The sequence below is a fragment of the Leguminivora glycinivorella genome, chromosome 12 (genome assembly GCF_023078275.1).
Source record: "Leguminivora glycinivorella isolate SPB_JAAS2020 chromosome 12, LegGlyc_1.1, whole genome shotgun sequence".
Lineage (NCBI taxonomy): Eukaryota > Metazoa > Arthropoda > Insecta > Lepidoptera > Tortricidae > Leguminivora > Leguminivora glycinivorella.
The window spans coordinates 11,778,181-11,796,693 of record NC_062982.1 but is presented as its reverse complement, the minus strand read 5'-3'; the positions used below and the strand labels follow the sequence as shown (position 1 = coordinate 11,796,693).

Below are 18,513 nucleotides of genomic sequence, written 5' to 3'. Positions count from 1 at the left end.
CTGGACAACCGTCTTTCGTCGGTGAAAATACTAAGAAATAGTTGCACGTGCAGATAAAGATAACAAACAATAGTTTGCGGGCCATTGATAATAATTACCTTCAAGGCTTTGGGATTTACCTGTTATTAAGTACCATGTGTTCCTATTGTTTGTGAAGTTAAGTGAAAGCAAAAATAACAAACTATTTGACTACTTCGGATACTACCAACTATAAGACGCTGACTGTACATGTTAGATTATTTAAAAAAAAGTTGATTAATTATAGTCTGTGTCATGTGAATGAAAATTAGAATTTTACCTATTTTTTTATATGTTGATTATACGCGAATTCTTTTGATACACATCTTTTACAATTTGTACTGGTCTATTATTTTTGCCTCCAAAATAATATTTGCACGTAGAACCGATGGCCGTTGGGGCGGAAAGGTTCTCGAGTGGCGACCGCGTACCGGAAGGCGAAGCGTGGGTAGGCCCCCAACAAGGTGGACTGATGACCTGGTGAAGGTCGCAGGAGTCCGCTGGATGCGGGTGGCGCAGGACAGGTCATTGTGGCAATCTTTGGGGGAGGCCTATGTCCAGCAGTGGACGTCTTTCGGCTGATATGATGATGATGATGATGATAATATTTGCATCTTATTATTTTTGATCACTCTTAAAACTTTATTTAAAATGCAAAAATATGGAAACTGAAATTAAAAACTCGCCCCTTGCATTACATTCGGGGGTCTTAGTGACACGCATAAAATCTACACTTAACTAAACGTCACGGTCACGACTGGATCCGATCTACGTATAAATAAGATATGTATCTCCGTGTACACGTAGCTACGTATCTTAATTACACGTAGCCGAATCACACGGAGCAAACGGAGCGGATCTCCGTTGCCGAGTAACACGGCAACGGAGATTCGGCTACGGGTACACGAAACACGGTCACGACCAGGAGCTCTAATTTTGTTTTGTCTCATAATACACAAAAGATTCACTTGTAAATTAATTATACAAATCAGTTTTTATCATGCAGAAACGTCTGCGAGCGATATTAATATTTTTTAAATTCTTTAATTTAGAAAATATACAAATTAATATTATATTATAATTATCTTGGAACTAATTCAGATTTTGGCAATTTCAGGCAACTATAACTAATCCATTTTTACCATTATTACCCTATGATGTTGAGTTCTACATATATCCACTGAACACGCCTACCATACATAAACCGGTAGAGGCTCTATTTAACAATGAAAACATTGTAAAACGTGGACAAAATGGATCACTTACATTTGCCCCCTAGTCGGGATTTGTCCCGCTGTACCTTAAATACCTATTTCATATCATTACTTATGTCAGTTATTCCAACCCATTGTCAACGTACGTAAGCGAGATTACATTTAATCAGGAACCGTGCCGCGGAACGAAAGCACAAGAACCATAATGAGTCGTGTATGTAAAATAGTAATATGCTAACAAAGCTGCCTACAGAATTAAGCAATTTGTAAGACTTGATGAAGATAAATGATACAAGGTTAGAAATTAAGAGCCTCCCTGTCTGCTTAATTCGCACAAATTAAATTAATTAAATCTCGCGTTTTCTCGCGACGAAAAGTGATATGATTATGTTTTTGTTTGTTTCAGGCGGCAGTTCCGGAGGGCATGACATTCTCCGGTCCGTTACCAGACGTCGCGGAGCGGTGCGGGCGCTGGGCGCCGGACTCGCTCTCCGCCTCGGCCTCGGGCAGCTCCGACGAGAAGCCCACGCCGCGGCGCCCGCGCTGGCGCATCGCGCTAGCGGCGCTGGTGGTGCTGGCCGCGCTCGGCGCCGCCTTGGCGCTACCGCTCGCGCTGGGCGGTGGTGGCCGTGCCACTCCTGAGCAGAGAATGACCACCATACGTCGTATGCTGCGTGACTCACCACTCGTCGACGGTCATAACGACTTAGCTTGGAATGTCCGGAAATTTTTGCATAACAAAATTGGTGATTTTAATTTAAGCGCTGGACTTGAAGGCCTGGAGCCGTGGGCGCGGTCGCGCTGGTCGCATACGGACATTCCGCGCCTGAGGCTCGGGCAGGTCGGCGCTCAGTTTTGGTCGGCGTACGTGCCGTGCGGTGCGCGAGATCGAGATGCTGTGCAACTCGCTCTCGAGCAGATGGATGTCATCAAGCGCATTGTGGAGATGAATGGTGCTCACCTCGCCCTTGTTACTGATGCCACGGAATTGCTGGAAGCACATCGAGAAGGACGGATAGCTTCCTTAATTGGTGTAGAAGGCGGACACGCGCTTGGCGATTCTCTAGCTGTTCTCCGCGCCTTTTATCAACTCGGAGCTCGATATTTAACCGTAACTCATACGTGCGATACACGGTGGGCTCGAGCCGCTGGCACATCAGGTGGACTTACCGAATTCGGTAAAGCTGTAGTACGCGAAATGAATAGGCTGGGTATGATCGTCGATTTATCCCATGCGGGCGAAGAAACAGCTCGAGACGCTCTGGAGACATCAAAAGCGCCTGTTGTGTTTTCTCACTCGGGAGCGGCAGCGTTGTGCAATTCGACAAGAAACGTCCCAGATGATTTACTGCGGAAAATCGCCGAGAACGGTGGAGTGGTTATGATTAATTTCTATGCGAAACTGGTGACGTGTGGTGAGCGAGCGACAGTGGAAGACGTCGTGGCGCATATAAATCACGTGCGGAGCGTGGCGGGCGTCGAGCACGTGGGGCTGGGCGCGGGGTACGACGGCATCGACGCGCCGCCCGAGGGGCTGGAGGACGTGTCGCGGTACCCGCACCTGCTGGCCGAGCTGCTGCGCGACCCGGCGTGGAGCGAGGAGGACGTGCGCAAGCTGGCCGGCATGAACGTGGTGCGCGTGCTGAGGCACGTGGAGCGCGTGCGCGACCAGTGGCGCCGCGCCGCCGTGCTGCCCGGCGAGGAGACGCCCGCCACCGCTCGCCGCGGCGACTGCGTCTACGGGCCCGCGTGACGCAGGCTGCGCGCCGCGTCTATCCGCGGCCCACCTCGTACTGCTCAATATTGACACTTGTTGAACGTAGTTATACATGTATATTAGTGTCCAAATGTGATTTAGAGATTAAAATAATACCAAAAACCTAATGCACAAATGTTTAGCTAAGGACCCGCGCGCGCTGGGCGGTTCGTCTCGCGTCGCCCCGCGGTTCTCCGCTGAACTCTTTTCCATCCACGCACACGACTTCGTTGACGAAAGCCCAATGCGATCCGCGATTTATATGATGTGAGCCAATGAAGATATAAAAGGAATAATGTGTTTATAGAAAAATAAATATTCTTTATTTATAATATTGCCTACATTTATTTCACCCTTGCTAGCGTAGACCCCACCATATACGTGGTTAGAGAACTTGCAATGCGATTTAATTACCTATTAGATGCATTCCAGTTTTAATTAGTGTGCTGAGTAGTGAGCACATTGTAACCTGAAAAGTCCGCAATGTAACTAAAATTGGTTTCTATTTCTCGCACCGTGTAAATGGGCCCTTATCGAATACAAGCTCCACTCGACATCAAGCTTCACTGTATATCTAATAAATTATCCAAAGTGCGTTCAAAATGTTAAATGGAAAGCTTCACAACGAAGTGCTACGGTGTAGTCCGCATATTAGTAATTCTTATGTATTATTGATGATGTTGATGATAAAACTTTGTCTGGTTCGATGTTTAACACATTCAATTCAGTGCCACTGACCCGATATCGGGTTCTCTGCCCGTGGCGTTCATCGCCACATATGCATATCCTGATTTCTCCCTATTATTGTACTAATATGTATTCTGTGTTTTATATTATCGGCTATTCACGTAGAGCGTCGCTGGCACTGAATCATCATCATCCTCCTTGCGTTATCCTGGCATTCGCCACGGCTCTTGGGAGCCTGGGGTCCGCTTTGACAACGAATCCCAAGATTTGGCGTAGGCACAAGTTTTACGAAAGCGACTGCCATCTGAACTTCCAACTCGAAGGGCTATTAACTAGGCCTTATTGGGATTAGTCCGGTTTCCTCGCGATGTTTGCCTTCACCGAAAAGCGACTGGCCAATATCAAATGACATTTTGCACATAACCATAAGTTCCGAAAAACTCATTGGCACGAGCCGGGCTTGAACCTGCGACCTCCGGATTAAAAGTCACACGCTCTTGCCGCTAGGCCACCAGCGCGTCGCTTGGCACTGAATGTACCTACGTTAAAAAATTGCTCTATATCCGATCTATACCGTATGTAGAGCCAATTTTTGATGTAAATCGACTATGGTGGTTCGAATTGGGCTGATCGAATCGACTTTAAACGCCACATCCCTGACGCTAGCTGGTGCAACAAATGACTCCCACCTACGACTTTCACTCCGTGGGTGAGATGTGCGCAAATCACGGTAAGTAGTATCAAAACCAATTTAAATCCATATCATTTTGCTAGATTAAAATCAGGCGCGCGTGGGAAGCCAATTCGAATAAACAATATCTGTAGTATTTGTTAACTCTATAGTGAATGAATATATTTCAATAGGTATGTAAAAAAAAAAGATCTATCAAGTGTGAGCAGCACCTAATACTAGTTTATAAATAAATCCCGAACTCGGGGTTGGTTCCATAGTAAAAATTGTTCAGTCACCAGCAAGGACCATTTAATACTAGACTGATATAGCCCATACAAAAAAGCGTACCCCTGAAAAAAGCTTAGTTTTTGCTTTAAAACTAGATGGCGTTGTTTCGTAACCCGGGAGTGGAAAAAAACATATTTTCACACATATGTTTACTTGTTTTTATATTATACTATGAATAACTATCAAAAAACTTTATTTTAATATCAAAATATTGGATCAAAACATAATTTTTACAAATTATATTTTTTGGTCGGCCTCGACGTCGAGGCCGACCAAAAAATACAACACACAACTACGTAGTTGTGATCGCTTCGCTGGCTAAGTTTGTTCGCATGTTGTCTAACTATTGCCAAATAAAATGACTAGATGACGTTGGTGGACTAGGAAAATGTCACATCCGTTTCGTTGTTCATTAATATAATATACTTAGTGATAATAAACCTATATGTTGAGCTCAAATACGTTCAACAAAACGCAATCATTGTGCCAACAGATGTGACATCCAGTGACATCTGACATCCATGTCACATCACAAATGTCATTGTATGATTTATTGAATATTCATAATATATGGATATTAAATATTTTAGAATCGCAGCAGCAATGCGAGTAGAGATACAGAATTAATAACTGTATAAATTAATAATTGTATGACCAATGACCTCATACATAAAATTACCAGTTTAGGTGACAGAAGGCGAATCCAATTTGTAAACATTAAATTTAATGTGCTAAGGAAAAGAATCTTTCCGATTTTCAACGGGACACGGCTGAAGGGGCGAGCTGGTTTCGACTGCGCCCATGCATCTCAATTGTCCAGAAAGTTCATTCGAAGATCATTTTGCTTAATAATAATCTGAGTAATCACAGTGAATGGTTTGACAGTATTTCAGCTAACATGTAGAGAGACTTGCTAGCTTCGTCGGTCAGGCTTCGTCTTGGACACAACGCCGATAGTTAGGCCGCCAGGTGTGGCACTTTGGATTACGTTTTTATAATAAATTAATGATAGTTTGTATTGTTTTGGTAATATATTTTCTACTCGTATACTATACTCGTTTGGTACTCGTATAAACCTAAACTGAGATAATAAATGAATAAAAGGAAATAATTAGTGAAACTCTGATATAAGTAATAATTAATGAGACTAAATGCGTTTTCACATTATCCGATCCGATATCGGATGTAGGACTGATACCCCATACATTACAGGCGCTGACTTGGATTTTTTCCATTTAAATCCTTCCGACATCCGATATCGGATCGGATAATGTGAAAACGGACTAAGACAATAGATACCTTGTTAGTGTTATATACCTATGCCTATGTATATCCCACCAAAAACATTCTGTAAAAAATAGCCGTCTCGATGGAGCTGCTTGTTTATCTCTAAAAAGTAATGAAATCTACATAAAGTTCCTTACTGCGATTTCTTTATTATTATAGTTAACTAGCCTTTGCCGCGGCTTCGCTCGCGTTAAATTCGAAAATCTTTCCACACACTTCCATCCTCCATTCTAAGGAAGTGGGGGGATATAAAAAGAGACAAAAAGTAGCCTATGTCACTTTCCATCCAGTCAACTATCTCCACTTAAAAAATCACGTCAATACGTCGCTCCGTTTTGCCGTGAAAGATGGACAAACAAACAGACACACACACTTTCCCATTTATAATATTAGTATGGATGTTGTGTGACTTGGCCGTTGAAGTGTAGTGGTGCTGGCGACAGATTGGTGCAATGGTGTCATGGAGCACCTGGTTATAAACTTCTTTATACCCTTGTGTATAAAGAAGTTTATAAGTTTCATATTCGATGGTCCGAGCTAAGGTTCGTAAAGCCATGAAGCCGAGCTGATAATCATTGACGCTAAACGCCGATCGAAACGCAGTCTGAAGTGGGTGATAAACGTACGATACGAGCAGGTATGCGTACTTATGGCTCGACCACCTTTTTCGATTGTGTGTCACCGTAAGTACGCGTAAAAACCGCTGCGCATAGTAGTCGACCATCCAACGCGTACTTGCTCGTACGCCTATCACCCATTTGACGTCGCGCCAACACTTTATGGAAAAAGCGGGTTTTCGACAACTAAGTACCAATAAGATTTTAGACATTCAAAAATCTTCAATAATACTCAACTGTTTCGGTCGCACTCGTTCAAATATAGGATAGGATTGGTATGAGCGAGACGGTCAGGAGATTGATTGTCAACATGATATCTATCATAAACACCGTTCGAAATGGCCTCATTAAAATCTAAATTTTAAATATATTGAAAGTAATATTACTAATCATTGACGTCACGCTCAAAATGAAAGAGATAGAAAATTTGACAGTATGGTACTCTTTTGCATGATTGTCATAATTCAAAATAAGAACGATGGTTTGCGTTGTAAACAGGGACTGAAACATGACACGGGCCCCTAGCGTCATCTATATACTTTTCACTGTATCACTTGTAATGCCGTTGAACTACCGCGTGCGTATTTAAAAAAAAAACGACATTTTTATTCAAATGACACTCTTAGTGACATCTAGTGACATAGATTTACGGCTGCCAACGGGGTACGGTATTTAGTATGGACTCTGCTGGTCCTTTATAATCGTCCTTGGTCACCAGTAATAAAATGCACCCCGTAAATTATTACAGGTGACTAAGTAAACACTCAGTGCACTGAGTGTTAATTTAGCCGTGGCGAGGAAGCGGTTCATGGCACAAAACTGTTCATGGCGTTATCTCGGATAGCTAAGCTAAAGACACGGCGGTTCGAATCCGGCTGTGCATAATTGTATGTAACCTCAACACTTCACAATGCTGCTGAAATCGCATCGTGTAAATGGGCCCTTATTACTATAAGAGTAGCAAAGTCTCCGTCTGTGATGTGTAAGCATACCTAATTAGATTAAGTAGGCTAGATGCTTTATATATGGAAACTGTATTACTCATAATGATCAGCTTATTCTATCTGTATTCTAATCGACATTACATATTGATGCCTTGGAGAGTCAACATGTGTTTCATTTATTAAACTCTACTACATCCCTACCGAATAGAACATGCACCAATAGCTTCGACCAATACATGGCGACCTTGCCAAAGCGTGTCAGCGTGTTGAGGAACTACGACCACTAAGGCTTCTCTGCAGCATTTCGTCGGTTTGCTATTTTCAAGATGGGGAAAACTGTGTCTAGAGTGGAGAAGGAAGAGGTCATCATAGCTCAGGCCGGTCAGGGCAATAGCGCCAGGACGAGTCAGGACATCAGCCACGCGGATGGGCAATCATACATAACGATGGCTATGGGAGTGATGATCACCGTTATCTTCGTCTATCTCGTCTGGAAAAGGATCCACAAGTGTCTGACGCAGAAGATCGAGCGCCAGGCGGCTGCTATGGTGATGCGCAGGCGTGCGTCCGTCTAAGGTGGCGGGCAGCGGCTGTCGTGGGGATTCCTGGAGCGCTGCGGATCGGCAAAGCAGTGTGAGTGTCCTACCACGAACTAAGTGACAAAGACTTTCATCGGACTACCGGAAAAATCATGTAAGTGTAGTGAAGTGACAAAGACTTTCATCGGCCTGCCGGGAAATCATGTAAGTGTAGTGAATTATTTTCCTATGGACTGTAGACCTTATCGTGTGGCGTTATATTAGCTTAAGGCTCGTTATAGTTATGCCAGATGTTTTAGAATTTTATAAGCGCATTAATTATTTTAAGGAATATTTGCTTAAGCTTGGGCCAGTTAGAAGAAGCGAGAAGTTAGGGCAGGAAAAATTTTCGGAAGCAAAGTCGGTTTATAACGAGTATAATGCCTATTTAGAGATTTATATTTCAAAGGTAGAAAAGGGGGAAGTGCCCCTCGACAATAAGGTACAACAGTATATTGCGGAAGTCGAAAGAGCATATGCTAAAATATTGCAACTGTTCGGGGAATCGCAACAATTAATTAATTCAAACATGGGTTCCAAATCGAATTTCGACTTGAAGACGGCAGTCTCTCTTTTGCCCGTCATGGATGATACTGAAAAGGTTTCTTTGCAATTAATCGACGCCATAGAGTTGTATGGGACAATGATAGTCGAAGCTGACATCCCGGTGTTGATAAATTTCGTTTTGAAAACACGTTTGTCTTACAATGCAAAACTGCGGTTAACAGGTACCTATACCACAGTAGCGAGTTTAATTGCAGATATGAAACTTCATCTGCTAACTCGGAGGTCGGATACCGCTTTGCAGAAACAGTTGCAGACGGCTAGGCAGGCGGGAAAGAGTATAGAGCAGTTCGGTAGAGATTTAGAGGATATTTTTGTCAAGCTGACAATTTCACAAGCCAATGGTGATTCGAGTGCTTACAGTGTTCTAAAACCCCTTAATGAAAGGCAGGCTATTCACAGGTTTACCAGTGGTTTGCGAAATGACCGGTTAAGTACGGTAATATCGGCTCGCAATTACACGTCTCTTAAAGACGCAATACAGGGTGCTAAGGATGAAGAGATTGCGATGACACCAACACCCTCAGAGCAGGTGTTCGCGGTGCGCGGTAGGGGTGCAAGAGCCCAAATAGCTTCGGGTCGTGGAAATGTATATTTCAACAGTAGGGTAGGTGCAGCGAGACACCCGCAGTACGAGTACAGGAGAACCGAAGGACGCGCTTCCTACTTGCCCAGAGGCAGAGGCGGTGGCGCTTTCAGGGGTGGTTTACGCGGCCATGGATATCGTAAGAGCTACGGGCATAATGGTAACGGTTTCGGACCCCGTAAGCCCCATAATAAGCAGTACGTAAACACGGCTCGTGAGTGCAATGACACGAACGAGTCACCAGCCAGATCGTCTGATCTTCAGTTTTTTCGTAACTAACACCTTACCTTATATTATGGCCTTCGGTAACGTGAATTCAGTTCAGCTTCACGTAAATGGAAAGTCGTTGACATGGCTATTGGACACCGGAGCGTCATTGAGTGCAGTCAAATATGGTTCGATAAGACCAACAGCTCCGATGATTCACCCACACACAACAAACGTAAATGGGCTAGGCGGTGTAATTACATCTGTTGGTTACAGCTATCTCGATTTATTTTATGAGACAAATGAATCATTTAGTCACAAATTTCATGTTTTTGAAAATTTACCGGTTGACGCGGACGGGATCCTGGGTCAGGATTTCTTAAAAAAATATAGAGGCAATATAGATTTTGAAACGGACGTTTTGAAATTGAAAAACGGTAACCGCACATCCTTTATACCGGTACGCGTTTACTCTACACATAGCAGTAACGAACAATCATTCATTGAGTTACCTTCGCGAAGTGAAATTTTTGTAAAAGTTCCCATTAATGTCGCGGGAGATTTTGTTGTTTATGCCAGCGAAGTATGCGAGGGTATTTTCATAGCAAATTCTTTGTCTAGAAGTACGGATGGTAATTTGACTGTTAAACTATTGAACACGCGAGAGCAGGTTGTGAGGATTAAGTGTGTTACTCCCGAAATTAGGCGACTGGAGGAATTTGACGTTCTTAATTTTGATGAATGTCCAAATAACGCCGAAAGAGTGAAACTGTTGCTTTCTTTGTTAAAATTGAATTATTTAAATTCGGAAGAAAACGCCAGCATCTCAAGTATTTGCGCTAAGTTTGCCGATATTTTTCACCTACCAGGTGATAAGCTGAATACCATGAACCTTTACGAACAAAAAATCCATTTAAAGCCTAATGAATCTCCAGTTTACAGTAAGCCATACAGATTGCCTCACTCTCAAAAAGCGGAAATTAAAAAACAAATCGATCAAATGTTACGAGATGACATAATCGAAGAGTCCTATTCGGAATGGGCTAGTCCTTTGTTAATAGTACCTAAAAAAGCAGATTCCAGCGGGGAAAAGAAATGGAGGGTCGTAATTGACTACAGAAAAGTTAACGAGCGTATAGAGAATGACAAATTTCCATTACCGAATATTACCGAGATATTGGATTCACTGTCTGGTGCAATTTATTTCAGCACCTTGGACCTTAATCAAGGATACCATCAAGTAAAACTCGACCCTAAGAGTAGGCAATACACGGCATTTTTGGCTGATAAGCACTACCAAATGAAGCGCCTCCCAATGGGTCTAAAAACGAGTGCTAGTGCGTTTAGCAGAGCGATGACAGTTGCAATGACGGGTTTGAATTACTTACAATGTATCGTTTACCTTGACGATATTATCGTCATGGGACGAAATCTTCAGGAGCATAGCAAAAATTTAATAGACGTATTTTCGAGGCTGAGGAAAGTCAACTTTAAACTTAACCCACTAAAATGTACGTTTCTAAAAAAGGAAATTTTATATTTAGGCCATTTAGTTACGTCAGATGGAATCAAACCAGATCCAAGCAAAATTTTAGCGATTAAAAATTATCCAACTCCAAAAAATGAAGATGAAGCTAGAAGGTTCGTAGCGTTTGCGAACTATTACAGAAAATTTATTCCGAAGTTTGCCGAAATAGCTCAGCCAATAAATAATTTATTTAAAAAAAACGTAGACTTTGTATGGACTAATGAATGTTCAGATGCATTTAATACCCTAAAAACAGCAATGAGTAACCCACCATTGCTACAATATCCTAACTTTTCAGAAGATAACGAGTTTAGAATACACACCGATGCGTCAGGGATAGCGATAGGCTGCGTTTTATCAAACGGAGATGGTTTACCTGTTGCTTACGCCAGTAGACCCCTGAACAAAGCGGAGAAAAATTATCCCACCATTGAGAAAGAGCTTTTAGCTATTTTGTGGGGAATAAAATATTTCAGACCTTATTTATTTGGACGACGTTTCAGAGTAATTACGGATCATAGGCCGTTAGTCTATTTATTTAACATGAAGGATCCCTCCAGCCGCCTAACCAAGTTCAAATTGTATTTACAGGAGTACGATTTTGTGGTAGAGTATTTGAAAGGTAAAGATAATGTGGCTGCAGACGCATTATCAAGGGTTGAGATAACTAGTGAACAGCTGAAAGACATGAGTGAAAGAGTTATGTTCGTAACAACACGTGGGCAAAAGAAGCGAATGGAAGAGAAAGAAAGGCAAAAAAATGCCGGCACTACGGATTTCCAAAACGGTTGGATTGATCACCCAAACGTGGCCGAAATTCTAAAAAAACCTAACAATTCAACACAATTAAGTTTTAATTCAGAAGAGTATCGCAAGTGTGCGAAAATGAATGATTGTATTTATAGCAGAAACAATACGTTTGTATATACACCCTCATTGTCACTTATTAGCGTTGCACCAGTATCCCTATCATGTATGAAACGAGCTTTCTTCATGAGGGAATTGGAAGCTTTCTGCAATATTATAAACATTAACGAAATATGCGTTATTAAAAACAAAGACAATGAAAAGATTATCAAAGAGCTAGCTCAACATATAAAAAATATAAGTAAGTGGTCCGGGCCACGACTATGTATTATAAAGGGTGCAAAAGAAGTAAAGAATAAAGATGACAGGCGAGTCATCATGAATGATTTTCATATCTTACCCACTAGCGGACACGCGGGTATGCGTAGGATGACGAATAATATAAAACGTCACTACTACTGGCCAAGCATGGAAAATGACATAAAAGCTTTTGTAAAAAAATGCGATAAATGCCAAAAGCAAAAATTCCATAAACACATAAAAGAACCGATGTCTATTACTACCACAGCCACATCGGCATGTGAAAAAGTGTATCTAGATCTAGTTGGCCCTTTAACTAAAGATAACAACGGGTATAGTTACATATTGACGATACAGTGCGAGCTCACTAAGTACGTATGGGCTTACCCATTACCCAATAAAGAGACCGAAACGGTCGCGCGAGCATTCGTTGAAGGTTTTATTTTACATTACGGCATCCCGCGCGAGATAGCAACAGACCGAGGTTCTGAATTTATTTCTTCAACTATGCGAAATACGTGTAAATTGTTAAAAATAAATCAGATACAATCCACGGCATATCACCATGAGAGTCTCGGTTCTTTGGAGAACTCTCATAAGGCCCTGGGAGCTTTCCTCAGAATCCAGACGGATAACCAGGCTCACGAATGGAGCAACTGGCTTCAATTCTGGTGCTTCAGTTATAACACGACTATGCATTCTGAAACTAAGTATACTCCCTTCGAATTAGTATTCGGAAAACTTTGTAATTTACCAACTAATATAACTAATAATAATATAGATCCTGTGTATAACTTCGATGATTATCCGATAGCTTTAAGGTATAGATTGCAAAAGGCTCAGGAAGACGCCAGAAATAATTTAATTATGTCAAAGCAGTTAAGAAAAGAAAGATATGATAAAACATGTAATCCAATTAAGTATAAAATAGGCGATTTATTATTAGTGAAAAAAGAAGGACGTGAAAAAATGGACCCAGTGTATTTAGGTCCATACTCTGTTATTGAAGACATGGATGTTAATGTAAAAGTTTCTATAGGAAATAAACAAAATGTAATCCATAAAAATAGAACTATTCCTTATTTTATGTAACGAGTTATGCTAGTAATAAGTTAGTCATAATCATTGACTCATCGGTGCACCAGGTGTGCGTCACATTTCATTATATTATTGTTATCGTAACCTAAGAGAGTAATCACCTCACCATAATTATGAGCGTGTCGTATTATACAATAACACATAAAAGTGATTGACCTGTATTTTTATTGTAGATTAATTTGAAAGTTTGTTAAACATGATTTTTTTTTGTGTAATATTTTTTTTTTCTTTTCTAAAAAAAAAAAAAAAAAAAAAAAATAGGGGGGAAGGTGTGATGTGTAAGCATACCTAATTAGATTAAGTAGGCTAGATGCTTTATATATGGAAACTGTATTACTCATAATGATCAGCTTATTCTATCTGTATTCTAATCGACATTACATATTGATGCCTTGGAGAGTCAACATGTGTTTCATTTATTAAACTCTACTACATCCCTACCGAATAGAACATGCACCAATAGCTTCGACCAATACACGTCCGTCCGCGGATAATCTCAGTGACCGTTGGCACTAGATTCAGATTCAGATTCAGATTCAGGGGGTAACTCCAGCCAGCAGATCCTGCTGCAAGGACTAGGAAGGGGAGATTACAGGGGGAGGAGATTTTGTTACGAAATAGCACTGTAGGCTCACGTGACTCTGATGATTGAGCCTAAGAGGCAGCGAGTCGTTGGATATGTCTGCGTCACATCTCACCGACTAAGACTCGAACGCAGAATCAGACAGAGTACGTTTTCATACCGACTCATTGCGCAACAACCCCTGCTGCCCCGCCGTAGGCCCCCGCAGCCTGTCCAAGACACCGGAGCACCCAGTAGATAGGGTGGGGAGTGTAGGGTTTGCAGTCAGGATAGTAGGAGAGACGGGAGTTTGGAGCCGACCCGAATACAAGGCATCGTAAAGTCAGCGTGGGGTGAATAGATACTATACTTGGTGTGTAATAAATAGTAGGTATGTGAGGATAGGTGACTGCTTTAATTGTTATAACAAGAATTATTTCTTCCCCTTCGTTGTGTGTCGGGGTAGCAATATATCGTTTTTATTAGGTGGTATCTAATTCAAACTCCGGCGTATTAGGTCACCTGGGGAGTGTTAGTGGTGCTGGTGCTGCAGCCGGTTTCTGTTTCTTCTGGCTCTGACTCCGTGTCCGTTTCCGGTTGCCTGTAAATTCTCTCAGCTTCTTTCTTTAGTCTACTTCTATTTTCTGAAATCTGTTCCCAATAGCATCTGGGTCTGTTAGTGTAGTGACGAATGTCGTGGTTTAGGGAGTCTTCCCAAGTGTATATTGGGCGTCCCTCCTTCCTCGTATTTTCTTTATATTTTAACGCTGCGTCTAGAAGGTGGGGGCTTTCTCGTCTAAGGACATGCCCGTAGAATGAGAGTCGGCGGACTTTAATGATTTTGGTAATAGTTTTACCTTCTAGGATGTCGTGTATCTTTTGTTTCGGGCTATCCCTGGCTACAAGCAGCACTTCCTTGAGTATGTGCCTTTCGTACTGTCTTAGGCGGGCTCTATTGGCTTTTGTCAGGGCGGTTACGTTTAACCCGTACGTCATGGCGGGGGAGATGACCATTTTTTTATACATAAGTCGCGCTATTTTCCACTCAACTTTCTTTTCCTTGATGAATTTTGTCAAGATTTTTGAATTTCTTACGGCCTGATCGCATCTAGTCTTAATTGTGGCTCTCCTGTTATGACCTGAGGTGATGTATGTGCCAAGATATTTATAGAATAGAATAGAATAGAACTCATTTATTCAGGCAACACATCAGTAAGTACAAATCAATTAATAAAGTAGGAGAAAACACATCAAACATCAATAGATAAAATAGGACAAAAAGTTGCACAAGGTAAAAGTAGTAATAACGATGTGAGGCCTAAAATGGTCTCCACTCAGCATTGCAGATGACACGGCTAGCGTGGTCAACGGCGCTGGTTTTCTGTGGAGCCAGCGGGGTTTGCGGGACAGCACACTGAACGGCACTGACGACGTAAATAAATAATATTATAAATATATACTATGTCTTATTTGGTTAGTAAATAACTACAAAATACAAGAATACATAATAGGCAATGCAATAAGTAGCAAATACGTGAATTGAGTCCGGAAAAACAATACAGAGCAGAAGGCTTTTACTACGTTTAAAATTTCATGCAGCAAACTTTTGTTGGTCCATTAGGAACGCTTTCAGTTTTGATTTAAAGGAACCAATAGTTTTACACTCTCGAATTGGTGGTGGAAGATTATTCCAGCACTTTGTGGCAGCGTAACGAAAGCTACCACGAAATGCTGCGGTTCTGTGCCTTGGGCATAACAGTCTGATACCACGTCTAATATGTATGTTAATGTTCAATTTCTCGAATAAATACACCGGTTTTTTACTATTGCATATACCAAAGAGGAGCGTAGCAAAATGTAGTGTACGTCGACTATTCATGTTTAAAAGTTTATTAGTATTTAGATATGGGCTTATATGTGACCGAGGTGGAATTGGGAAACAAAAGCGTGCGCAGGCATTTTGCAGTCGTTGAATAACTCTTTTGGTACGTGCTAGCAAACAGTTCCCATATACTATATCTGCATAATTAAGTTTGGACAAGATAAGAGTATCACATAGCTTCACACGAATGTCCACACTAAGATAGTTTCGCACTCTGTAGAGAACAGTTAATCTGTAAAAGCAGTTTCTAATTGTTTCAATGACGTGGTTTTCGAACTGCAATGAGCTATCCATAAGGATTCCTAGGTTGCGGGCTTCCACCACCATGTCCACATTTTGGCCCATAATGTTTACGTTCGGGTTTGAAGCATTGATTCGGTTAATTTGTTTTTTTGAACCTAACACCAAACACTTAGATTTTGTGGGGTTGAGCACTAAACTATTCGTTTTTGACCAGATAGCTATACGATTTAGGTCTTCGTTTAGTCTGTCGACAGCCATTAGCGTGTCTTCCGGTTTAAATGATATGTAAACTTGGATATCATCGGCGTATACGTGAAATTTGCAATGATGTATGCTCTTTACAATGTCTGCGCTGTAGAGGCTGTACAAAACTGGGCCAAGAATAGAGCCTTGTGGAACTCCTCTAGATACTGGGAGCAGGTCCGACGATACGTTAGAACCATCATCGCCGCGTACTTCAACAGTTTGTGAACGATTTGTCAGATAGCTCGCGAACCATTTTATTGAAGAATTGCTAAAACCATAATAAACTAATTTCGATAGTAAAACTGACGTATTAATGCTATCAAACGCTCGAGAGAAATCCAAAAGTGCTAAAAGTGATCCCTTACCGTCATCTTGTGCAGTTAGGATTTCGTCGACTACGTCCGATAGGGCTGTGGAGGTACTGTGTCCTTTTCTGAAACCAGATTGTCTTTCTGGTAAGTAGTATCTTATTACTCTCGAGAAATTCAGTTAACTGCATGCATACTACCTTCTCAAGTACTTTAGATAAGAGAGGGAGTATGCTGATGGTTGTCTATTGTTTGCCCGACAGTCATTTAACATAATATTCATATGCCCGAATCTAACTTGCCTGAATTTCATTTGCCCGAATGATTTGTTTACCATAAAAATTGTATAACATACTGGTTGTTTATCCGAACATTACCTTCCATAATCATACAATGCCATACTATTTGCTAGCCATATTATTAAGTGCAATAATATGGTTTAATATAATATTCAAACGCCATAAGCAATTATTGCCATATTAATTGTTGCCCATATTATTACCTAACCTACTTTCTGATAGCAGTTTCATTTTCCAGGGGGTCACAGTTCTAACCTAACCTAACCTACTTTTCAAGCAGTTTCATTTTCCAGGGGGTCACAGTTCTAACCTAACCTAACCTAACCTACTTTCTGATAGCAGTTTCATTTTCCAGGGGGTCACAGTTCTAACCTAACCTAACCTACTTTTCAAGCAGTTTCATTTTCCAGGGGGTCACAGTTCTAACCTAACCTAGCCTAATTTCTGATAGCAGTTTCATTTTCCAGGGGTCACAGTTCTAACCTAACCTAACCTACTTTCTGATAGCAGTTTTATTTTCCAGCGGGTCACAGTTCTAACCTAACCTAACCTACTTTCTGATAGCAGTTTCATTTTCCAGGGGGTCACAGTTCTAACCTAACCTAACCTACTTTTCAAGCAGTTTCATTTTCCAGGGGGTCACAGTTCTAACCTAACCTACTTTCTGATAGCAGTTTTATTTTCCAAGGGGTCACAGTTCTAACCTAACCTAACCTACTTTCTGATAGCAGTTTCATTCTCTAGTGCTTCTAGTAGTGTCGTCTCTGTGATAATTACGAATTTATGATTCATATTGATGATTCTGCCAAATCACATTATGGAAATTGACTTTTCTGGTCGCTAATTTGGATGACAAATGATGGTATGGAATGTGGTAATTACTGATTTCGATGATTCTGACAAATGACATTATGGAAACTGACTTTATGGGAAACAAAGTTTCTGGCACTTGATTAATATAGTAAACAATGATTATGGCATAAGATGTTATGAGAAACAATATTATGATTGTTGAATATGGTGGCAAATAAAATTATGGCAAATGAAATTCTGGCAAATGGGGGTATCCCGTATGCTGATAGGCCTTAGATCTTTGTAATCGGATGGATGAGGTACTTTAGGGATGGGCCTAACTGACGCAATTTTCCACAATTCCGGAAAGACATTCGATTGAATAGATTTGTTAACAATATTTGTGATTACTGATAAAGTTCTTGGAAGAGTCAGAATCACCATATCCAGAGATATTCCATCCACCCCAGTAGCGTTAGTCGATAATGATTTTATAATTTTGGCAACCAAAGTTTCATTTACAAGCTGTAAGTTAAATACAGAGGGGCCATGGCGATTACCCTCAAGAGAGATTATATACGACAAGTCTATGTTATTATTGCCAGGTATGTTTAGAAAATGCGCATTGATACAATTAGGATCACTGAGATGTGCCGGTAATTCAGAGCGTTCTGATTTGAAATTAGCCAAGTTATTTTTTATGTTTTTCCAGAGTTTGCTGGGATTATTAAGATTTTTATTTATATGGTGTTGAAAATATGCAGATTGTTCATGATGGAGTGAAACATTAACAAGGTTTTTTAGGTCTTTGTAATAGCTTTTGTGACTTTCTAAATTAGTGCGGCGATATTTAGTGTGAGCTTGGTCTCGTAAGCGCATCATCTCCCTTATATTTGAAGTGATCCAAGGATAACTACTTTCTTTAAAATATGATTTTTTTAATGGTGCGTATATATATATCAGTCGTGTGCAATTCGCGCTGCAACGTAGACGCATTGATGTATTTAATATTTAAATATAAATTGTGAA

The 18,513-nt window shown here is 41.0% G+C and overlaps 1 protein-coding gene across 1 annotated transcript in view; it reads left to right on the top strand.

Moving 5' to 3' along the window:
- Positions 1-3,320, top strand: part of LOC125232229 (dipeptidase 1-like) — a 55,153-nt gene extending 51,833 nt beyond the window's left edge. The window contains exon 2 of the mRNA XM_048137870.1: positions 1,639-3,320. Within this exon, the coding sequence (XP_047993827.1) occupies positions 1,639-2,985 (1,347 nt within the window). The 3' untranslated portion in view covers positions 2,986-3,320. The remainder of the gene's footprint in view (positions 1-1,638) is intronic.
- The last annotated feature ends 15,193 nt before the right edge of the window (positions 3,321-18,513 follow it).